Source organism: Melitaea cinxia, chromosome 29 (genome assembly GCF_905220565.1).
Source record: "Melitaea cinxia chromosome 29, ilMelCinx1.1, whole genome shotgun sequence".
Taxonomy (NCBI): domain Eukaryota; kingdom Metazoa; phylum Arthropoda; class Insecta; order Lepidoptera; family Nymphalidae; genus Melitaea; species Melitaea cinxia.
In genome coordinates this window covers 8,396,445-8,417,270 of record NC_059422.1, presented here as the reverse complement: position 1 = coordinate 8,417,270, position 20,826 = coordinate 8,396,445, and the positions used below count along the sequence as shown (strand labels likewise).

Sequence of the window (20,826 nt, the reverse complement as noted above, 5' to 3'; positions counted from 1 at the left end):
AAATAATAATTTAAAAAACAATATTTTGCAAAGATAACAGAGGCATTGAATAATTTTCAGTGAATTTTATTTATAAAAACTCTTTACTATTAAATAATATTAGCTAAAAATTACAATTTCTCATTTGTAATCATTTTTGATACATTCCGTTGTGAACCTTACTTTTGTAATATTTTTCATTCTCGCACTCAGTACGTAAGTAGGATATATACACACACACACACTCACTTAAAAGAATTTCTTCGCTTGTGCTTCTTTTCTTTCCCTGAAAAAAATAAATAAAAATATTTTATATAATTAAAAACAAATAATAATTATTTTTCTAAAAATAACCGACTTCAAATACGTATTATTTTATGATATCTAGAAAACTAAGCGTCAGATGTCGTCAAATTTAAATGGTGATCGCATTTAACACAAACGAACAGGTTATTTTAACAACAAAAAAAAAAACCGACTTCAATTCACATCGAAGTATTACAATACACATTATTATGGATAACTCAAAAGTTACTTGTCAGATCCCATTAAAATTTAACTAAGAGAACGAGCATCAACTTTTGAAGACAAAAAGAATCATCACAACAAGTACATCCAGTAACAAGTTATAGTAAGACACTTAGAAAACACAATCGAACAGACTCTTTCTTATTTGAAGTCGATTAATAAATTATACTATAACATGAATATAGGTTTAATAAAATAGATTAAATATTAAAAATTAATTATAATCATAATTATTGGTAATAGTAGTCATGTCAATGGTAGTCATGTGGTATGTATGTGGTAGTGGAAGTCGTGTGGTATGTATGTGGTAGTGGAAGTCGTGTGGTATGTATGTGGCAGTGATACTTACTTGTACATCGCGTAAAAGAACATGATCACTAGCTGTGTGGCTACCACCATGAGTAGCATGGTGGTCGACACGCACGATATTTGTGGGCAGGCGGGCTGTGCCACTACCTGTGGCGCTGCCTGTAGCCTGGACGAAACAAAAAAAAAATATTTTAAAACTTATCTGATCATCATTAACACAGATCATACTAATCATCTATTTAGGATGTTCAGTATAACCTCTAAAATTTTTTATGTAATTCAAACTTTTACATAAGTTATTTGACTGTTTATTCATTTATTTTTGTTTATAATACCAAAAAAAAACATAATAAGTAATATATTTGTAATACTAAGTATTATAGTATTTGCATTACTAAGTTTGTAATGTACCTAATGTTAAATGTAGCAATTTTTTAAATTAATAATTGATTTTGCTACAATGACTTACTGTTAGCCATTTTGATATACAGATTTATTTGACGTTGGTTAAGCGTCTGTTTTGTATGTACCTTACGGCAAAATAAATATTTTCTTTTCAATTCATATTTATTCAAATGGGTTCCTAAAGGACTTTTGAATCGTCACTTTACAAATTAAAATTATATTTGTTTTTGATTGAAGTTAAAATGAAGCCACCATTGATTCGGAATGTAGATTCTGCTGAGAAGAACCGATAAGAAACTCCGCAGTTACTCTTTTGAAAAACTGTATTTTGTTATAAATATGGGCAAAACACATGAGTTCACGTTATTTTTGGCGTAAACTTGTGGAGGTCTATGTCCAGCAGAGGACTGTATGGGTTGTAATGATGATGATGATGATGATGATGATGATGATGATGATGATGATGATGATGATATGATGATGATGATGATGATGATGATTTTGTTATAAATTACCTATATATTAATACGTGAACCAAAAACTTTGTACCTCTTCTTACGAAAATTGCGCGGACGAGTGCGAATAGTATGAAATTCCATACACTTACAGTTTGTATTTGTGTTACAATAGTTGAGGCTATAGGCTAGGCTATTCTTGTTTTGACACGCATATTTTTTATTTTAGTACTAACTTGAGAAAGAGTTATTAATGTAAAAAGAAGAATTCTTACCTCTGTGCAACGCTAGCGACATTCTGCTTTACTTGATTCAACCCATCTCTCATTTCGTTGACCAGCTGTGGGCTTGCAGCCGCACCCGCGCCTCCAGACGCGAGTAACGTGTCGGATTTACGAGACACGTCGATAATGTAGCCCCTAAAGTCATGATATTGTGTATTTGTAATATTATAATTATTATTTTTTGAATAATGCGCCAAGAAGGTAGCAAATATGCGTTGTCTGTCTGACGGTTAGCAGATACTGTTGTTTATGGATACCAACACCCCTCCAAAGACCCTCTCCAGATCTGACTGTGTGATGGTTAGCAGATACTGTTATTTATGTTTCCCGACCCTCTCCAGATCTGACTACCTTACTGATCACTCAACTTGAAAGTATTATTTGTCTGAGATCTACCCTTATACAGAAATCTCCTTTACTGAGGGTCGCTGAGTGTGAGTACATTTTTCTGATAACTATTCTACTTAAATGCAGTACTAAGCTCTTCGAAATAAATACAGGTTAATATTGAAACTAAGTTATATAAGAGAAAAATCTAGAAAGACAGCAGTTCTATGAGATAAGGAATGCATCCTTCATTGTGGGCAATGGAGTAGAGTGGATTACGCTCCTTTCTACAAGAAGAATGAGGCCTATGTCCAAACAGTGAACCGTTACAGATAATCTTATTGAAGTAGGTAGGAAATATCCTGCTCTAAGTCTGGAGCAGCCCGACTGGGGAAGTACCTCGACCTTACAGAAGATCACAGCTAAATAATACTGCTTTCAAGCAGTGTTGTGTTCCTGTTGGTGAGTAAGGTGACCAGAGCTCCTGGGGGAATTGGGGATTGGGTCGGCAACGCGCTTGCGATGCTTGTGGTTTTGCAGACGTCTATAAGCTACGGTAATCGCTAACCTTCAGGTGAGCCGTACTTTTGTTTGTGATCCTTATAGTATAAAAAAAATGAGTTTTATAGATGGTAATGAAACTCACTTGAGTTCAGCGATGGTGTTGATGATGATCTGGTTATTAGTCGCGAGCGTGTCCCAGTCCTGCCGACTGATGGGGAGGGCTGGCATCTGGAATTATGTAGAAATTTTAGCCGAGAGCTTGAATATAGCACTGTTATGACCTAATAAACTCTTGATAACATCACATCAGCCTTTCACAGTCCACTGCTGGACACAGGCCTCCACAAAATACGCCAAAAATGGCGTGAACTCATGTGTTGTGCCCATAGTCACCACGCTGGGCAGGTGGGTTGGTGACCAGAGGTAATAAAATAAACTCTTGACATTTCTTAAATTTGCGGGTTCAATTTCGACTCGGGATGGATATTTATATTCGTAAAAATATTTCTTTCCGGATTGTATGTCTATATATATATATCTTACCTGTGGAACTTGACCGGGCTGCACGGGTTGCAAAGGTTGTCCCTGACTACTGCTGTACAGCGCTGTCAGCATTGATAGCGAGTTTGATTGCTTGCCGATAACCTGGAAATATGTATGTTACATTATTATAAATACTATATTGGTTATATACTATGTATATGAGACATATATATTTTTGACATAAGCAAAAAACGAGATAAGAATAAAATGAAAAAGTTTTTGAGGACAGTATTTTCATTCTCAAAATTTTTCATTATACCCTCAAAAACAATCCTTTGTGTTGAAGGTAGTGTTAATAAAAAAAAATAAAAAATTATGCTACGTATTATTAATGAATTGTAAACTCTCGACCCCAGAAAAGTACCCATTATCAAACATAGCACAGTCACATGGCACTTACTAAATATATGTGTTAGTTTTAACAGTTATGGGTAACGCTTTTTGACAAATGGTACCAAACAGATAAAAAAATTTGATAGATTATCATTTTCCACCATTGGATCTATTATATTTATGAGATATTTCTATTCTCAAATATGAATCTAAAAGTATTCGTTCATTAATTGAGGAGTCATCATTCCAGCCTATTGCAGTCCACTACTGGACATAGGCCTCCACAAGTTCGCGCCAAAAATGCGTGAACTCATGTGTGTTGCCCACAGTCACCACGCTGGGCAGGCAGGTTGGTGACCGCAGGGCTGGCTTGGTCGCACCGAAGACGCTGATGCCCGTCTTCAGCCTGTGTGTTTCAAAGCCAGCAGTTGGATGGTTATCCCGCCATCGGTCGGCTTCTTAAGTTCCAAGGTGGTAGTGGAACCTTGTTATCCCTTAGTCGCCTCTTACGACACCCACGGGAAGAGAGGGGGTGGCTAAATTCTTTGGTGCCGTAGCCACATTAATTGAGGAGTAACATTCAAATTGCCTATTCTACCTCCCGCTGGAACCGTCTATTCGTAACTTATTTACAGGACAAACTGTATCCACGGCCAGTGAAACCGGCTCTTAATCTGTGACATACCTCGTCAACTTTCTTGTGAAGGTCCCTCATGACATCCTGAACATGCCCCAAGCTCTGGAAGATCTGTCTCAGCTCCCGCTGACCGTCTGATTCGAACCAATCATCGAACTCATCTTTATTAGCCTGAGGAGAAAAAATACATTGATTAATATTTTATGTGTACAATTCAATTGTTAAGCGTGCAACTCGAGATTGATGGGCTAACTCTCTTTGAGTTCCTTCTAATACTTTCTAGAAGATTCTTACGGAATGAAAAATTAAATAAATTGCGCAGAACTAACTTTAACTTCACACGCTTCGAACGTTTGCAAAACAAGACGTCTGTTGAGTGGGCTATTTATATTTAGAAAAATTAATTAATCAATGAATAACGAAAAATGAAAGACCAAAATGAATGTACGCACGTAAAGAACCACAGCAGCAAAACGGTTAACCCCTTTCAGCTGTATTCTTTATATAAAAAAAATATTTATTTACAAAAAAACGTTTACATACTTGATACCGTTGTTGAGACATCCTTTTAAAAGAGTGTTTTACCTGTGTCAGGATATCCCGCTCTTTCATATTCATACTTATAAAATAAAAACTTAACATTATCATAATTCAATCACAAAAGACAAAAAAAGAGTTTATTTATGCTTGTCTGTCTGTCTGTCTAACTCAACTAAAACTAAGAGTAACTTCACCTCATCGGGATGTTCCTTCCTGTACTCCTCTTTCTGTTGCTCAAGCTTCTGCTGGTACTGCTGGTACTCTTGCGACAGCTTCTGTTGCTCGTCGCTACTTATTTGTGGACCACCTGGAAGTCAGTTTAAACAATCATATGTCTATAATACTGTTAAATACAAGTTGAAATAAAATGATAGCTCGTCTTAACGTTTATATTACATTAAATACACTAGCTAGTTATTATTGACGTCGCGTTGGCGCAACGGTCCACAGCACTGGTTTGTGCCTGTTGCGCTGGCGGTTGCGGGTTCGATCCCCGCACATGACAAACATTTGTATTGGTCATACAGATGTTTACCGTAGTCTGGGTGTTTGTGCAGTCCTTGTGGATCTCCCCACCGTCCCTGGAAGAGCACGTTAAGCCGTCGGTCCTGGCTGTTATCTAGTATTAAGCTCTGATCCTTCTCTTGCATGGGGAAAGAGGCCTATGTCCAGCAGAGGGATATTACTGGCTGAAGCTAAATAGCTATTATTACTCTTTTTTTACTTTTTCTTAGACTCAGACAACATACTTCCTAAAGCGCAATGGAGCAACGTGGTGCATTATACTCCAAACTATCTTCTATTTTATATTCTATTAATCTGTGCAGTAATTTAACAAATATAGTCTACTTTGAAATACATGAGTTCGCGCCATTTTTGGCGTGGACTTATGGAGGCCTATGTCCAGTAGTGGACTGCGAAAGGCTGCTGTGATGATGATGATGAGCCTACTTTGATTATACTGAATAATCGAAATAGCGTAAAATTAGATTTTTCAGTAAAAGGCTAAGTGACCCAAATAACCCGTCCCAATTTCCCCTAAAAATCAGTACTTACCAGCCTGTTGAGTTGAATGTAGTGATGAAGTTAGTAGATGTATGACATCGTGATCATCGGCCAGGCCTCCCGTAGCTGCGGAGAGACCAAAGTATCCTCCACGGGGAAGCATTACGTTCTCGGCACGGAAACACAATTCATAATCTGCCTCGTTGTTGGTTAGACCTGGAAGATATTGATAAAACTTTGGTTACAGTTGTATGGGAAGAATGTAGTTTAATGAAGATACGTCCACTTTAGTCTAGCTTTAATTGCTTAGTGCGAGGAGCGCAAAAATTGAGTATGAGGGTAAAATTGAGTGTAAGAGTAAAAATTGTGTGTGAGGAAAAAATATTGAGTGTGAGGGAAAAATTGAGTGTGGGAGTAAAAATTGAGTGTGAGAGTAAAAATTGAGTGTGAGAGTAAAAATTGAGTGTGAGAGTAAAAATTGAGTGTGAGAGTAAAAATTGTGCGTGAGAAAAAAATATTGAGGGTAAAGGAATAAAAATTGAGTTAGAGGAAATACATATTCATTCTTACCATTATGGAAGTAGACAGTGAGAGTATTCATATAGTACTCGATTCTAGCGCGCGTCGGGAAGGGCTTGTTACGGAAGTCGCGCAGACAACCTGACAGAAGCTGGTTCATGCCGTCGCTGGAAGAAATATTGTCGAGTTACTTTCAGAATAAGGAGGTATTGGAAAGTGGTGGTCCCCGAATATCATACGCTTTTAAAAACTATTAGAACTAATTGAATTCAAACGAATATCTGAAATAGTATAAATTACTCAAACATAATATAAATTATTCCCCTATTTAAGATAATGATCCATCAAAAACGAATACTCTTTCAAATTTTATCGTAGGTGGAATTGTAGAATTTTTTTTTTTTAATTTTTTTATGACAAATAGGCAGGCATTTGACCACAATCTCACCTGATGTTAAGTGACGATGAGAAAAATGAAAATGACTGGTTTTGTCTAAATACTCACAAGTGTTTATATTTACATTGTACATTTGTTATATCTACTTCTTTTCTACCAGTTGACGTGGATAGCCAACAAATTGAAATAAAAGCTTTTGCCAAAAAAATATCTCATACTCTACAATGTTTAAAAACATCATAAGAAACTCTCATACTTCCCAAGACATTCCGAGACTTTAAGCCTTTAAAATTATGATCTAACCCCACATTTTAATTAAATAAATAATAAATAAACACTTCACACTCAACGACCCCCAGTAGGATTTTCTCCTGTCACGTGGGTCAAGCACAAACGCCCAGAACACGACAAACGTCTATATGGCCAGTACAAATGTCTGTCGTGAGTGGGGATCAAACCCGCGACCGCCATCGCAACAGCCAGTGCTGTGACCGCGGCACCAACGCGTCATCAATTAAAGAACCTTGCAACGTTTTAACATTAATTCATCTATTGAGTTAGGTGACCTACCTCTTGTGGTCGAAGCTCTTGGTCCCATCGTTCAACACCGCCATGATGTAGGGGTTGTTGTGTTTATTGTCGTTGTCGAACGAGTCGAAGATGAGGCCGAGACCGTTCCATTTGTCCGAGGAACCGAACACTTCACCCTGGTAGTCGCCTCGTTGCGTTGTGTACCAGAAGGCCTATGGGGACAAGTAAAGTTCTTAGACCAGTTTATATTATTAGGCAGGAAAGAGCTGCACAATTTGGTTCCACCATCACCATTCTACCACCGAACCGCTAGGCATCGCTTGAGTGTGCACCGCTACGTGGTTGAAATCCCACGATCTCGCACTAAGCGTTTTGCTTCCTCTTTCTTAATACGCACCGCAAAAATCTGGAATGCCCTTCCGGCTTCCGTTTTTCCAAATAATTATAACTTGGGTATTTTCAAATCAAGAGTGAATAGGCATCTTCTAGGCAAGCGCGGACTATCTTAGGCTGCATCTTCACTTACCATCGGGTGAGATCGCGGTCAAGCGCTAGTCTATATATTTAAAAAAAAAAAATAGCAGCCTGACTGGGGAAATACCTTAACCTTACAGAAGATCCCAGCTAAATTACAGTGTTCCCAAAAGTATCGCAAGGATGTTGCCGACCCCGACTCACCCCAGGGGCTCTGGTCACCTTACTCACCACAGGAACCCAATATTCCTTAAGAGCAGTATTAGTTAACTGCTCTTCACAATTAGAAAAAATAAATAACCAACTTACCAAACCATCAGCTCCAATGCGACCTCTGCCCGTAACCTTGAACATAACGTCCACCTCCCACCAATCGAAGTTGATCGGATGCTTCGTCCATATCGCTCCCTTCTGACTTCTCAGCGAAGGCGCGAGCCGGACGTTCTCGCCTGACGCTATTGCATCTGAAATTACATGTATCTGATTAATATATGTACACACCTCTTGGTACGTAAGCCGTATAGACAGACACACAGGCAGTCGCGGGTTTGATTGACGTTCGGAATGGATTTCTGTATTTGTATAAATATTTCTTGCTGGTCTGGATGTCTGTCCTGGTGGGTCACACCACCGTGTCTCGGAGAACACGTTAAGCTGTCTTTCCCAGTTGTAATAGACACATAGCGAATGTTACTTATAGTAGGCAATACGTCCGCCAACTCCCAATGGAGCAGGTGTTAAGTTCCGATCCTTTTCCTATATGAATAAAGGCACCTTTACCCAGCATGGGATGTTATCGACTGAATATCGGCTGGATTAATCAATTTTATTTGGGTAGAGTACAGAAAATATGATGGTTCAGTGGGTAAAGCAACCAGCTTAAAGGCTTAATTATAACATTATACTTGTAATAAAAAAAAAGTAAGATATTCTGAAATTTTTATACTGAAGTTATTTCTAAATTTATTTACGCGAGACAATAGTAGTATCATAACGTGAGACAAGATAACACGCTTACAACGTTACAATTTGCATAGAAATATATTAATGCTAATTTACACAAATGTGTAGTGAAAGTTTTGAACAAATTATCACGTATGCACTAAAAATTTATAAAGAAAATAAACAATCGATATACCCAGCTATTATGTACTACATGACATTTCTTCATATATCTATATCCTATGACATATATTTGTATTGATCGTACAAATCAAAATCAAAAATAATTATACTTTAAAAGTAGGCTTTAAAAGCACAGTAGAATCGTAATTTTATAAATTAAAATTATATTCATTTTAATAAATTAATTATATTAAATGTTGAGCTACCATCAATTCAGAATGTATTCTGTACAGTAGATTTTTTTTAATTTTTGAAAATTACACATTGAAAATTGTATTGAAATTTTTTTTTTTTTTTTTGATGACATTGATTTTTTTTTGTGTTTGTAGTCTATATGATGTTCTAGTAATATTTTTCTGTTCTAGTAATATTTTTTTATACTTCGTTTTTTTTTATATGTATTATGTATTATTTATTTATTATTTTTCTTTTTTTGTGTAATACTGTCTACGTTTTTATGTGATGTCCTGAATAAACGCGTTCCTTTCCTTTCTTTATTTCTTTCTAGAATCGGCAAGACACTGCAGTTTGTAATTTTTTTTTTCGTCTATTCGTGAATAAGTTTGTGACGATTAAAAAATGGTTGTCGTGGTCTGGGCTTCGGTTTTATGATATGATTCCGAACAAAAAATTCACATCCTACAAGGGACTGTTACATAAAAAAAAGCCTTTTATTTCTTGCGAATTTTAGACGCAAATACAATACTTTTAAATATATATATTTTTTGATTTCACAAAGCCTTTACAGAAACCTTTTTTCTCTATTTTTATGCACGTAAAAATAAGACTATTCATTGAAATTAAATCAAACAGTAATATACACAAGTACAGTCAAAAAAAAAAAAAAATTAAATCTCATCAAATCAAGTGAAATTATTCAATTAAATCAAATAAAATCTTAGCTACTCAATTTCAATGCATTTCAATATAAAACAAAAACAATCTACAAAACCAATAAAATCAAATGAAATTAAACAATTGCATGTAAAAATTTAAATTAATGTAAAATACAATTTAAAAGATTAAAAAATAGTAATAATTAACAAATAATATTTAAAAAGTCATCATCATCATCATCATCATTACAGCCTATCACAGTCCACTGCTGGACATAGGCCTCCACAAGTTTACGCCAAAAATAGCGTGAACTCATGTGTTTTACCCATAGTCACCACGCTGGGCAGGCGGGTTGGTGACCGCAGGGCTGGCTTTGTCGCACCGAAGACGCTATGCCGCCATTAGTCGCCTCTTACGACACCCACGGGAAAAGAGGGGGTGGCTATTCTTTAAAACCGTAGCCACACGGCTAATAAATAATAATAATATAATAAGGTGCTATAATACTAATAGGTAAATGCAATTAAGAGTTAAATGGAGAGAGGCATCTAGCTTAAAATATATTAAATACAATATAGCGTTATTTTACTTCAGCCGTGTATATTTATCTTAATAAAAATTAAAGTAATAAAATGGTCATAAATTAAAGATATTTATCAACGTTATTCGGAATTCGGAATTACTACTTCGGTGAGTTACTACTTCGATACATAACTTATCTTTTGAGGTATATTAACCTATATTATTGACTTATCTAAAGCTGGCCGAGACATTTTTTCTATTATGGAAATATAGAGGACAGCAGTTTGAATCTTCAATTAAAATTTGTTTAATGTTGGTATATAATACATTTTTTTATGTCACTAGGTCGGCAAACAAGTGTACGGCTCACCTGATGGTAAGCGATTACCGTAGCTTATAGACACCTGCAACACCAGAACATCGCAAGCGCGTTGCCGACCCAATCCCCAATCCCCCCAGGAGCTCTGGTCACCTTACTCACCAACAGGAACACAATACTGCTTGAAAACAGTATTATTTAGATGTGATCTTCTGTAAGGTCGAGGTACTACCCCAGTCGGGCTGCTCCATATTTTGAGCAGGAAATACCTGCTGTGCCCTACCTCAGTTAAATTATTAATTATTATAAATTAACATACCGAATCGGTGGTAGCTTTACTTCTACAAATATAATAATTGGTTTTTAAAGTTTTAATTTGTAAAATGACGATTCGAAAGTGCTCTTGGAGCCTATTTGAATAAAGCTATTTTTTATTTCGATTTTGATTTATACAATATTATAAATGTATGAATATGATAAATAAGTTTAAATCAACGTAACGCCTACCTTGAAATAGAAAAAAATAAAAATTGCATGTTTTTAGAATAAAAAAGGACATGGGTTCATAAGCCCGTGGATGTATTACACTTGTAAAAAAAAAAAAGTTTAAATCAACAAAAAAAAACGGCCTTGCCCGATCACACTTTTCGTAACACTCTCGTCACGAATTCACCAGTTTACTCCCCTAGTCAAGCCTGCGTAAAGAAGTTTTACTTAAAAAAAAATGTATTTAAGTAGACTACAACACTTCTGAATTGCCATTAAAAAACATTATGTGACGCTACCATTGATTCGGAATGTAGATTATGGTAAGAGGAATTGGTAAAAACTCTGCAGTTACCGTTTAAAAAAAAAACAGTTGATAAAAACAAGTCATATCTTTCGTGATTTAAAGCATCAATAAAACCCAGCTCATATCTATTAAAGATAATAAATAAATAAATAAATAAATATGCTTTAGCTACTTATATAACCTTGCTATATGAAAAGAAGTGGGCCTTGTCTTCTGTGATATTTTAACAAGCTGATTCAGTTCAATTCATACTGAATTAAATAATTGGTCATTTGAATTATCTGACCAATTATTAACATAACTATAATATATGACTTATAAAAATATTTATTAGAAAATGGCTGACCAAGTGAACTCTGAACAAACAAAATGATATATTCCGTATTGTATATATGTATTAATATTTCTGTAATGAATTCACTCTTTTTTTATGTGAATTATATTTATTATTATTATTATGTTTGTATACACATCGGCAATTCATTTTCATTTACATAGATGGATATATAATAGATGTAGGCCAATGACTTTAAAGTTGAAGTCATTAATATATCAAAATGTCTAACATTAGTGATAGTCTAGTACAACTAAATATTAAAATATAATATAAATATTTATATACATATATATAAGAAAAAATATTTGAGAATATAGGATTAAAGATATTTTTTAGTTAAAAGAAAAAAAAAACAATCAGCAGTGTATGTATCTAAACATATATATGTTTATTTGTATGCTGTGTACACGTATATATTCCAGCTACATAAAGTTTTTGCACCCCATCCCACGCTCCCTGTATTAGTCCTCTGCTTAACGGTTGCATGTGAAAGATTGCTGTATTAGCAATAAGGCCACAAAGCCAGTACTGGTCACCAACCCGCCTGCCCAGCGTGGTGACTATGGGCAAAACACATGAGTTCATGTTATTTTTGGCGTAAACTTGTGGAGGCCTATGTCCAGCAGTGGACTGTATAGGCTGTAATGAAATTAGCAATAAGGGACCTGGTGCAACTGATGCAACTTCTATTTTCTTATGTCTTTCTTATATATTGTGTGTAATAAAAATACTGTCCATTATTTTTATATTAATCTTATATTTAATAATTGTGTTTGCAGACAAACGAAAAAAAACCGACTTCAATTACATCGACAAGTAATACAACGTAGATCGACGAAAAATAGTCAAGTAACCACGCGTTATGAAAGATCACTCAAAAAGTAGTTATCAGATCTCGATAAAATTTATATGTGACCACATGACAAACATCAGCTTTCGATTAAATTAAAAATCATTAAAATCGGTACACCCAGTAAAATGTTATTGCGGATTTTCAAGAAGTTCCCTCGATTGCTCTGGGATCCCATAATCAGATCCTGGTTTCCTTATCATGGTACCAAACTAGGGATATCCCCTTTCCAACAAAAAAAGAATTATCAAAATCGGTACACCCAGTAAAAAGTTATTGCGGATTTTCAAGAGTTTCCCTCGATTTCTCTGGGATCCCATCATCAGATCCTGGTTTCCTTATCATGGTACTAAACTTGGGATATCTCCTTTCCAACAAAAAAAGGATTATCAAAATCGGTACATCCAGTAGAAAGTTATGTGGTATAATACAACGTAGCTCGACGAAAAAAGCGTCAAGTAAAAACGCATTATTAGATATAGCTCGAAAAGTAGTTGTTAGATCTCAAATAAATTTAAATGGGACCAATTGGCACATACCACCTTTTGATTAAAAGAAAATTTGTCGAAATCGCTCCACCCAGTCAAAAGTTCTGATGTAACATACATAAAAAAAAATAAAAAAAAATAAAAAAATAGAAAAATTACAGACGAATTGAGAACCTCCTCCTTTTTTGGAAGTCGGTTAAAAAGTCAGTGCCTAATCAACAGTCCATTAAAGTGTAAAAATAAATACATAAAATTATAAATACATACACTCTATTTTTACCTATTATACGTATAAATATCTTAAATATAAATATCTTATAACATACACACACGGTCGTCTGTTCCTAAGGCAAGCAACTTAATGCTTGTGTTATATTTATTTATTTATTTATTTGGTACACCAACGATTGTTACAATGTTACTTACATCTACAGTATAATATTTATTTGTGCTAATTGCACAACCAGTTACAGGTATACTCCACATGCTTTTTATATTATGTATACAAAAGAAAATTTCTTAGAAACTAAATTATGTGCTAAACACCAAGACTAATAATCAAAAAAATAATAATAATAATAATAATTACAATAACCACTAAGTCAGCCCATTGGCAATTTCTTTTTTAAATCCAGTTAGAGACATGCAGTGTACGTCAATCGATCCCCCACACCTATTATAGAGCATACAAATTCGTGAGATTGGCGAGTTTGCACCCAAAACTGTTCTACGAAGTGGACGAAAGAGTGGCTCAACCGGCTTGCGAGGCATCCGAAGAGGAATTCTAAACATAAATTTTTCCAAAGGAGCTGGGCAACTTAGATAATTTCTCATAATTTTATAGAAAAAACAGAGATCAAGTAAGTCACGTCGGCTGTTTAAACTTTGCATTTTCAATGACTCTAAAATATCATTATACGAGAGTGACTTCTTGTTTCTGTAATGATTGTGAACTAAATGCCGAACCAGCCGCTTTTGAATACGTTCTATACGTAATATGTGACAAGCATAATGTGGACGCCATACCACGCTACCATATTCAAGAATTGATCTCACAATACTATTATAGAGAGCTATTTTGGTTGATGAGCGCTATTATAGGTAACAACCGACTGTTATAGCATTTTTTTTTATAATTATATACAGAAATAATACATATATAAATACACATATTACACGCAGACTCAGGCGGGAATCGAGCTCGCAACCCATGGAACAGAAAGCAAGCCCACTACAAACTGTGCCAACGGACTAGTCACATAATGTAATAAAGGTGTTAGTTAGAAATTTCACTACATTTATAATTTTATAAAATCTTACACGGTGACTAAATAATTATGCACATTTCATGGCAAATCAGACATATTAATTATTTGATAAGCAAACGAAAACTTTAATTTTTTTTTCATTAAAGTTTAATATTGCTTAGCGACCGTTAAAATGTTTCAAAAAGCGCTAATGTTAAAATTATTGTTTCGAATTGAATTTGTGCATAAGGCATGTTTAATTGTGTTCATTAATTCAAAGTTAAGTAAGAGTTTAATTTTGCTACAAAGGCAGTAATATATTACAGCTCATATTTCTGCTAAGTTAGGATGAATATATTGGAATATATAACTGTTGTCGCCATGGGGGACAACAGTTGGACCTTGCTTGTTTAGTGTAGATTTACAAAATTTTATGATAAGTTTTTATTGCACTACCACACCCATTCTTAAACATCTTCCTTTTTTTCCTTACACTATATAACATATTTTTCTAAGCCATTTTTTAAGTTGACTTTGGCTCACGTTCATGTGGTGTCCCCCGCGGCACAACAGAAAGCACAATTAACAATTGTTTCTTAGATGTAATTTTAAATAAGTGATTCTTTTAAAAATAGTTTAATACCATCGAGTTTATTTTTAAATTATGTCGTAGGTGGGTTTGTTTAAATGACAAAAAATAATGACCAGTAGTATGTTTGTTTCTTTACTTTTGTAATATTGGCGTGGTCCAGTACGTTTGTAACTCTAAATTTACAACATCCTTCAGTGATAGAACACGTTGATTGTTTCATATTTCACTCTATGTTTCTCAGACAATCAGACTCAGACGATCTCATTATGTAAATAATCGTACACAGATCTAGTATTTAAGACTTATGAACCGACTAAGTCTTTGAGGCTGTATGGCTGTAATAAAGAATAAAAAATAAAAAACATGACAAGTATTAAGAATTATCTCAGAATGTATGAAAAATTTTCTTTTCTTTTTTAATTTATTGGAAAATTAGTGACCCGCCGTGCTTCAAATGGCTACTCAAACTATAAGTGTTCCCATATTATTATGCACGTACTATACATATAAACCTTCCTCTGGAATCGCTCTATATAATAAAGAAAACCGTATCAAAATCCGTTGCGTAGTTTTAAAGATATAAGCGCACAGATAGCGGGAAGCGACTTTCTTTTATGGTATGTAATGATGTACAACATAAATATATAACAACAAAGTAGGTATTACACAAATTCAACATAGTCACATCTTTTAAATACCTCTATTATCGAGTTCAAATAATTGTGTCATCAAAAAAATTAAGTAATTAAACATTATCTTAATGATGTTGCTACTTTAAAATGTCAAGTGGTGTATAATTACATCTTTAAATTAAAATCTCTTTAATTTAGTACATCAATAACTTTAGATTAACACACTGAGTTCCAATTGAACTAATTACATAACTGCTTTCAAGCAGTGTTGTTACTCTGGTGAGTACATGGCCAGAACACCTGCGATAGTTCTGGTATTGCAGGCTTCTATAAGCTCCAGTAATAGCTTAACATCAGGTGAACCGTTAGCATGTTCGCCAACTTAATTCTATTAAAAAAAATATGATCGGGTAAGGCGTTCTCTTGTATGCCAACCCAGTTGTATAAAAAAATTGATGAGAAGTTGTCTAGTGGATTCTTTTTAGTATCTACTTTCTGAATTGGTGGTAACATTGTACATTGATAATTTAAATTTTCTTTTAAAGCCTATTTGATTTTCTTATTGTAAATTGTTTAGAATATCAGGATGCCTTGGTAACATTAATTGTATAGGAATTATGCATTAAAACCTGTTTCGTTTTAAATAAATTAAATGGTTTATTACAAAAAATTAGTCAAGATTAAAAATAAATAGTTAAAATCAATGACATAACTTTTGATGCAGTATGTAAATTAAATTTATTTATTTCAATAAAATTTTATTTTAATTCAAAATGAAGTATAATATTATTTTAAAAAATGATCATCAAAACCACGAGTGCTGTCGTGGAACCAAAAACGATAAACTGACAACCGGAACTTTCTCTTTCACACACGAAAAAGTTCCTATATCGATATCTCCCTCGCACGTTACAAATATGACTGACGTGTCTCTGTCAGATGTGAAATACCGTAACAACAAGTTATTTTTATTTTAATATACCTTTTTATAACACAAACAATACTGAAATAGTTATGATTTTCAATAAAAAGTTTACTTATTTCATCAGCAGTGTAACGTTAGACCTATACGTGTACCTGTTTTATGAAAACATTACTTACTTCCTCCGTATTCCCAGAAGGGCACAGATCCATCTTTTTGTGCCAAATACGGTGGCTTGAACGAGTATTTATATTCGAAACGTTTGTGAACCGTCTGAGAATTGGAACTAACTAAGATATTTAACACTGTACACAATATTAAAATTACACCGTTTGAAGACATGTCGATAGCAGAGTTCGCGACAGCCCGAATAAACTGTTCAACAGCCTACTGTCAAATAATTTGACAACGCAATTGTGTCTGTTTCTGTTGGGATCTGCAACGTTTCGTTATAGCAGACAACATTGTCATTCAATTTCTATCCCGTAGCATAAATATTGTTAAAAAATTAATATATAATAAAAATGGTTGACTAATAATTCTTATGCTTTAAATTATAAAATTGATTACAAACGGAATTTTCCGTTTAGTTTGCAAGCCGTGACATATTGATAGTAAAATTACTTTTGTCAAATACCGGCAACTTCAAATGAAATGCAAAAGTTATCATATAACACTGAATGAACAATATTTATTTGTATAATGTATAAAAGATAGTTCTATATATACCAAATTAAAATTGTTGTATTTCAATATGTCTTCAATTAAATCACGGAAACCTGAATTAATTGCGATATACCGTCTTGAGTTTTATAAAAAACAGAACAGTTGGAAATTAAGTTCGTCTCGTAAAGCAAAGAAATCTCCTCAGAAATCTGCTGAAATCAAGTAAGAGTTTGAAAGCTTTCTGATTGATATAACTACATTTTCTATAGTCAAAACTTTAACACGATCTAAATTAACGCATGTAATTTCAGTGTTATTATTTATTAAGTATTTGTATATATAAATATGTTTTAATACGATGGACAAGGTTTTATACACAAATGTATTTTATGAACTAACGTCTACGTTACATAAATATAAATTAATGTTGCTAAGCGCATAACTCGAGAATGGCTCGACCAATTCGGCTTATTTATTTTTTGTATGTTCCTTAAGGCCCACAGAAGGTTTTAATACTAACACACAAATTAAAAAAAGAAATTACTAAAAATTTTACTATCAACTTTTGACAGAACGATGTCTGTCCGGGCAGCTAGTAGTGATTTGATTGATTGATTGATTTTTCAACGGGCTATTCTCCGCAACTCGACGACTTAGTGCGCCTATTTTGCGTGGTAGGCTGGGGGCTTCATTCATGCCAGCCTAGCTCCTTGAGGAAGCCTAGCAGACCCCTTGCGTTGCCGACGACTTCCCGGAGCGACCTCGGTGTCCCGAGGTGTATCGCCCTGTAGTTCGCCACACTACCGCATTCCAGCAGGATGTGTGTGGCCGTTAGCTAGTAGTGATATAAATATATTAAAATCTGATTGCAGAAAAAACCTCAATGTGACCTACAATATTGACAATCCAGAGTCGGAGGAGCAGTCAGACGCGCATAACATTGCATTTGTTGACACAGACTCTGGTATGTTTTGAATGTATTATTACCACTGGCCTTAGGGCTCTTATGAGTAAATAAATAAACGGGTCACACTCAATTGCCCCCACTAGAATTTACTCCAGTGTCAGGGGTCTGAAATTACACAAAAGGGATAAGTACAAATGTTCAGACCACTGCTAACATCTCTATGACCAATATCAGTGAATGCCATATGTAGGGATCGAAGTCGCAAACACCAGGGCAACAGCCTTAAGCCAGTGCAGTGACCGTTATGCTAATGCATCATCACATAATATGTAAAAGACCTTACGCATAGATCTTAATAAAGAATACGAGAGTAGATGAGACCTAAGGGTCTTAAAAATCTGCTTTGATAGTGTCTATCTTACTCTGAAATCTTGAAATTATAATAATAATTACATTCCAATTCTAGGCCCATTTTTACCAAAATTAGTAGGAGCCTTTAGGTATAGATAGTCATTTATATACTGCTATCTACAAGTTAATAATCTTTTTATTCCCTAGTAAAATTTGAAGCAATTAAACTGATTACAAAGATAATTGGCATTAGAAATTTACTTAACCCAGAAGTAAACAAGGAGAGAAAGAGTAAATGTTGATATTTAATTGAGGTAGGGTACTGCAGGTAATCAAAATCTGCAGCAGCCTGTCTTTGAAAAAACTTCAACTTTACAGAAGATCACAGCTAAATACCACTGCTCGCTTCTGGAAGGACTGGGCTGACTGAACTAGTCAGCCCTCTTTTCACGCATAACGGACCACCTTTGTGTCTAAATGCGGAAAACCGAGCCCACAATAAAACAAAACAATACCACTGTTCTTGAGCAGTGTTGTGTACTTGTGGTGAGTAGGTAAGATAGCCAGAACACCTGGGGAGGGTTTGGGTAGAGTAAGATTTGAAAATGTCATCGCCATAAAAACTAAAAGCTATTTAGGTAAGGTACACCTTCTATGTATTTGTAACCTTCTCATATTTTTCAGATAATACAGCAAAAAGTAAATGCATAATATCAAAACTGGATATAAAAAATAAGGAACTATCCCAAGAATGGCAGGAATCTATTAATATTTGGCCGAAATCGGAATCTTGGGACCCTCCTTCTGTTCAAGAACAACAGGCTCACGGTACTTTGGCCTCCAGATATGATTATTGCGAAAAACTATCAAATTCACAATGTGCAAATCGATTAGGTACACCTAAAACTAATACATTGAAAAGATTAGAAGAATTACAAAAGGCTGCCATTTCATATTTAAAAGAACAAACAAATGCAGAAGAATTTTCAGAAGATTGTCCGGAAAGTTTGGAATTGAAGGATGCATGGGTAGAGCGAAATATAGGAAACGAAGACTGTGTTTGGGATAGGCAGTGTTATCAAGATAGTCCTTTAGAAGCTGATGTATTAAATATTGCTCATGTAGGACCAGATATTTGGTCACAAGGTAGGTTTTATCTAAAACCATACATTACGTTATTGAATTAGACTAGACCATGTTTTGGCAATCCAGTGTGGTGACCCTCTGGCCCGCTGGTCGGACATTCTACATAAGATTGTTGGTGTAGGATGGATGAGGATTGCGGAAAACCGGAATATCTGGCCGGAACTCAGGGGAGCCTACGTCCAGCAGTGGATTGCGAGACGTTTGATGTCGACATAGTACTCCTTTAGGGTGTTAAACCTTCTACGGGATGCACTTAAATGAAAATGCGGAGAAAAAAACTGTAAGGTTTTGACAAAATTAAAATCGATTTTTTTAATGTTTGCTTCTAAATCGTCAAATCGTCATTTTACAAATTAAAATTGTATTCGTTTATATATTAATTTTAGTATTACAAGCTACCGCCAGTTCAGAATGTAGATTCTGCAGAGAAGAATCAGCAAGAAACGATTCAGTCACTCTTTGAAAACTACCAATAATTATAAATTTCGCACTCTTAAACCTAAACTTCTTTGTCACTAACCTAACCTTATCTTTCAGCTCCACAAAGTGATGTCATCGATGGACTGTACTACCCTGAAGATGTTATCAGTCCAGAAGACTGGCAGTATGGTCTATTTGGAAACGCGCCTTGGAATGAGGCAGAGGTATAATTATTTTAAATTGCAGAGGTATATTAATTTACTATCAAGGAAATTTGATACTACCTCAGGTGAAACAGTTGTTTACAAGCGGAAGTCAATCTACAGTAATTACTACTTTTATGGGCTACCGCACGTTACGCATTGCAAGGGGCCATCCATAAATCACACGAATTTCACAATTTTTTTACCTCTGCTTCCTAACCTACCTCTCCCTTTTTTGGCTTGGCTTAGATGTCACACTAGAAGCATTGCAAACGGGTTGCCGACCCTATCCCCATTTCCCCTCAGGAGCTCTGGTCACCTTACTGACAAACAGGAAAACAACACTGCTTGGAAGCAGTATTATTTAGCTGTGATCTTCTGTAAGGTCGAGATACTTCCCCAGTCGGCCTGCTCCATATTTTGAGCAGGAAATTTCCTGCACTGGTAGCCTCACCTACCTCAGTTAAATCATCTCATGTCAAAGACGGTCACATTTATGAGACCTTACTTAGTGTGACGTCCCATATTTTGCAATTTTGCAAATGCTATTATGCATGATTGTTTATTAAATTAAAACATCATTTTTGAACATTATTTTTATTTCCATTTAAATTATTTTTCAATGAAATCAACGTCAATCCATACTCAAACTCTCATCTACATATCACAAACTTTTGGATCCCTCCCCGCACCTTGTCA

The 20,826-nt window shown here is 34.9% G+C and overlaps 1 protein-coding gene across 1 annotated transcript; it reads right to left on the bottom strand.

Moving 5' to 3' along the window:
• Positions 1–64: 64 nt before the first annotated feature.
• On the bottom strand, positions 65–16,830 carry LOC123667897 (protein ERGIC-53). The gene is made up of 12 exons (XM_045601728.1): positions 16,614–16,830; positions 8,080–8,234; positions 7,336–7,508; positions 6,420–6,535; positions 5,901–6,065; positions 5,039–5,151; positions 4,353–4,475; positions 3,335–3,436; positions 2,934–3,019; positions 1,952–2,095; positions 857–982; positions 65–265 (listed from the first exon to the last, which is right to left on the bottom strand). Exons 1-12 carry the CDS (start codon positions 16,774–16,776, stop codon positions 229–231), a joined length of 1,503 nt encoding a protein of 500 aa, XP_045457684.1. The 5' UTR covers positions 16,777–16,830; the 3' UTR covers positions 65–228.
• Between the last annotated feature and the right edge of the window lie 3,996 nt (positions 16,831–20,826).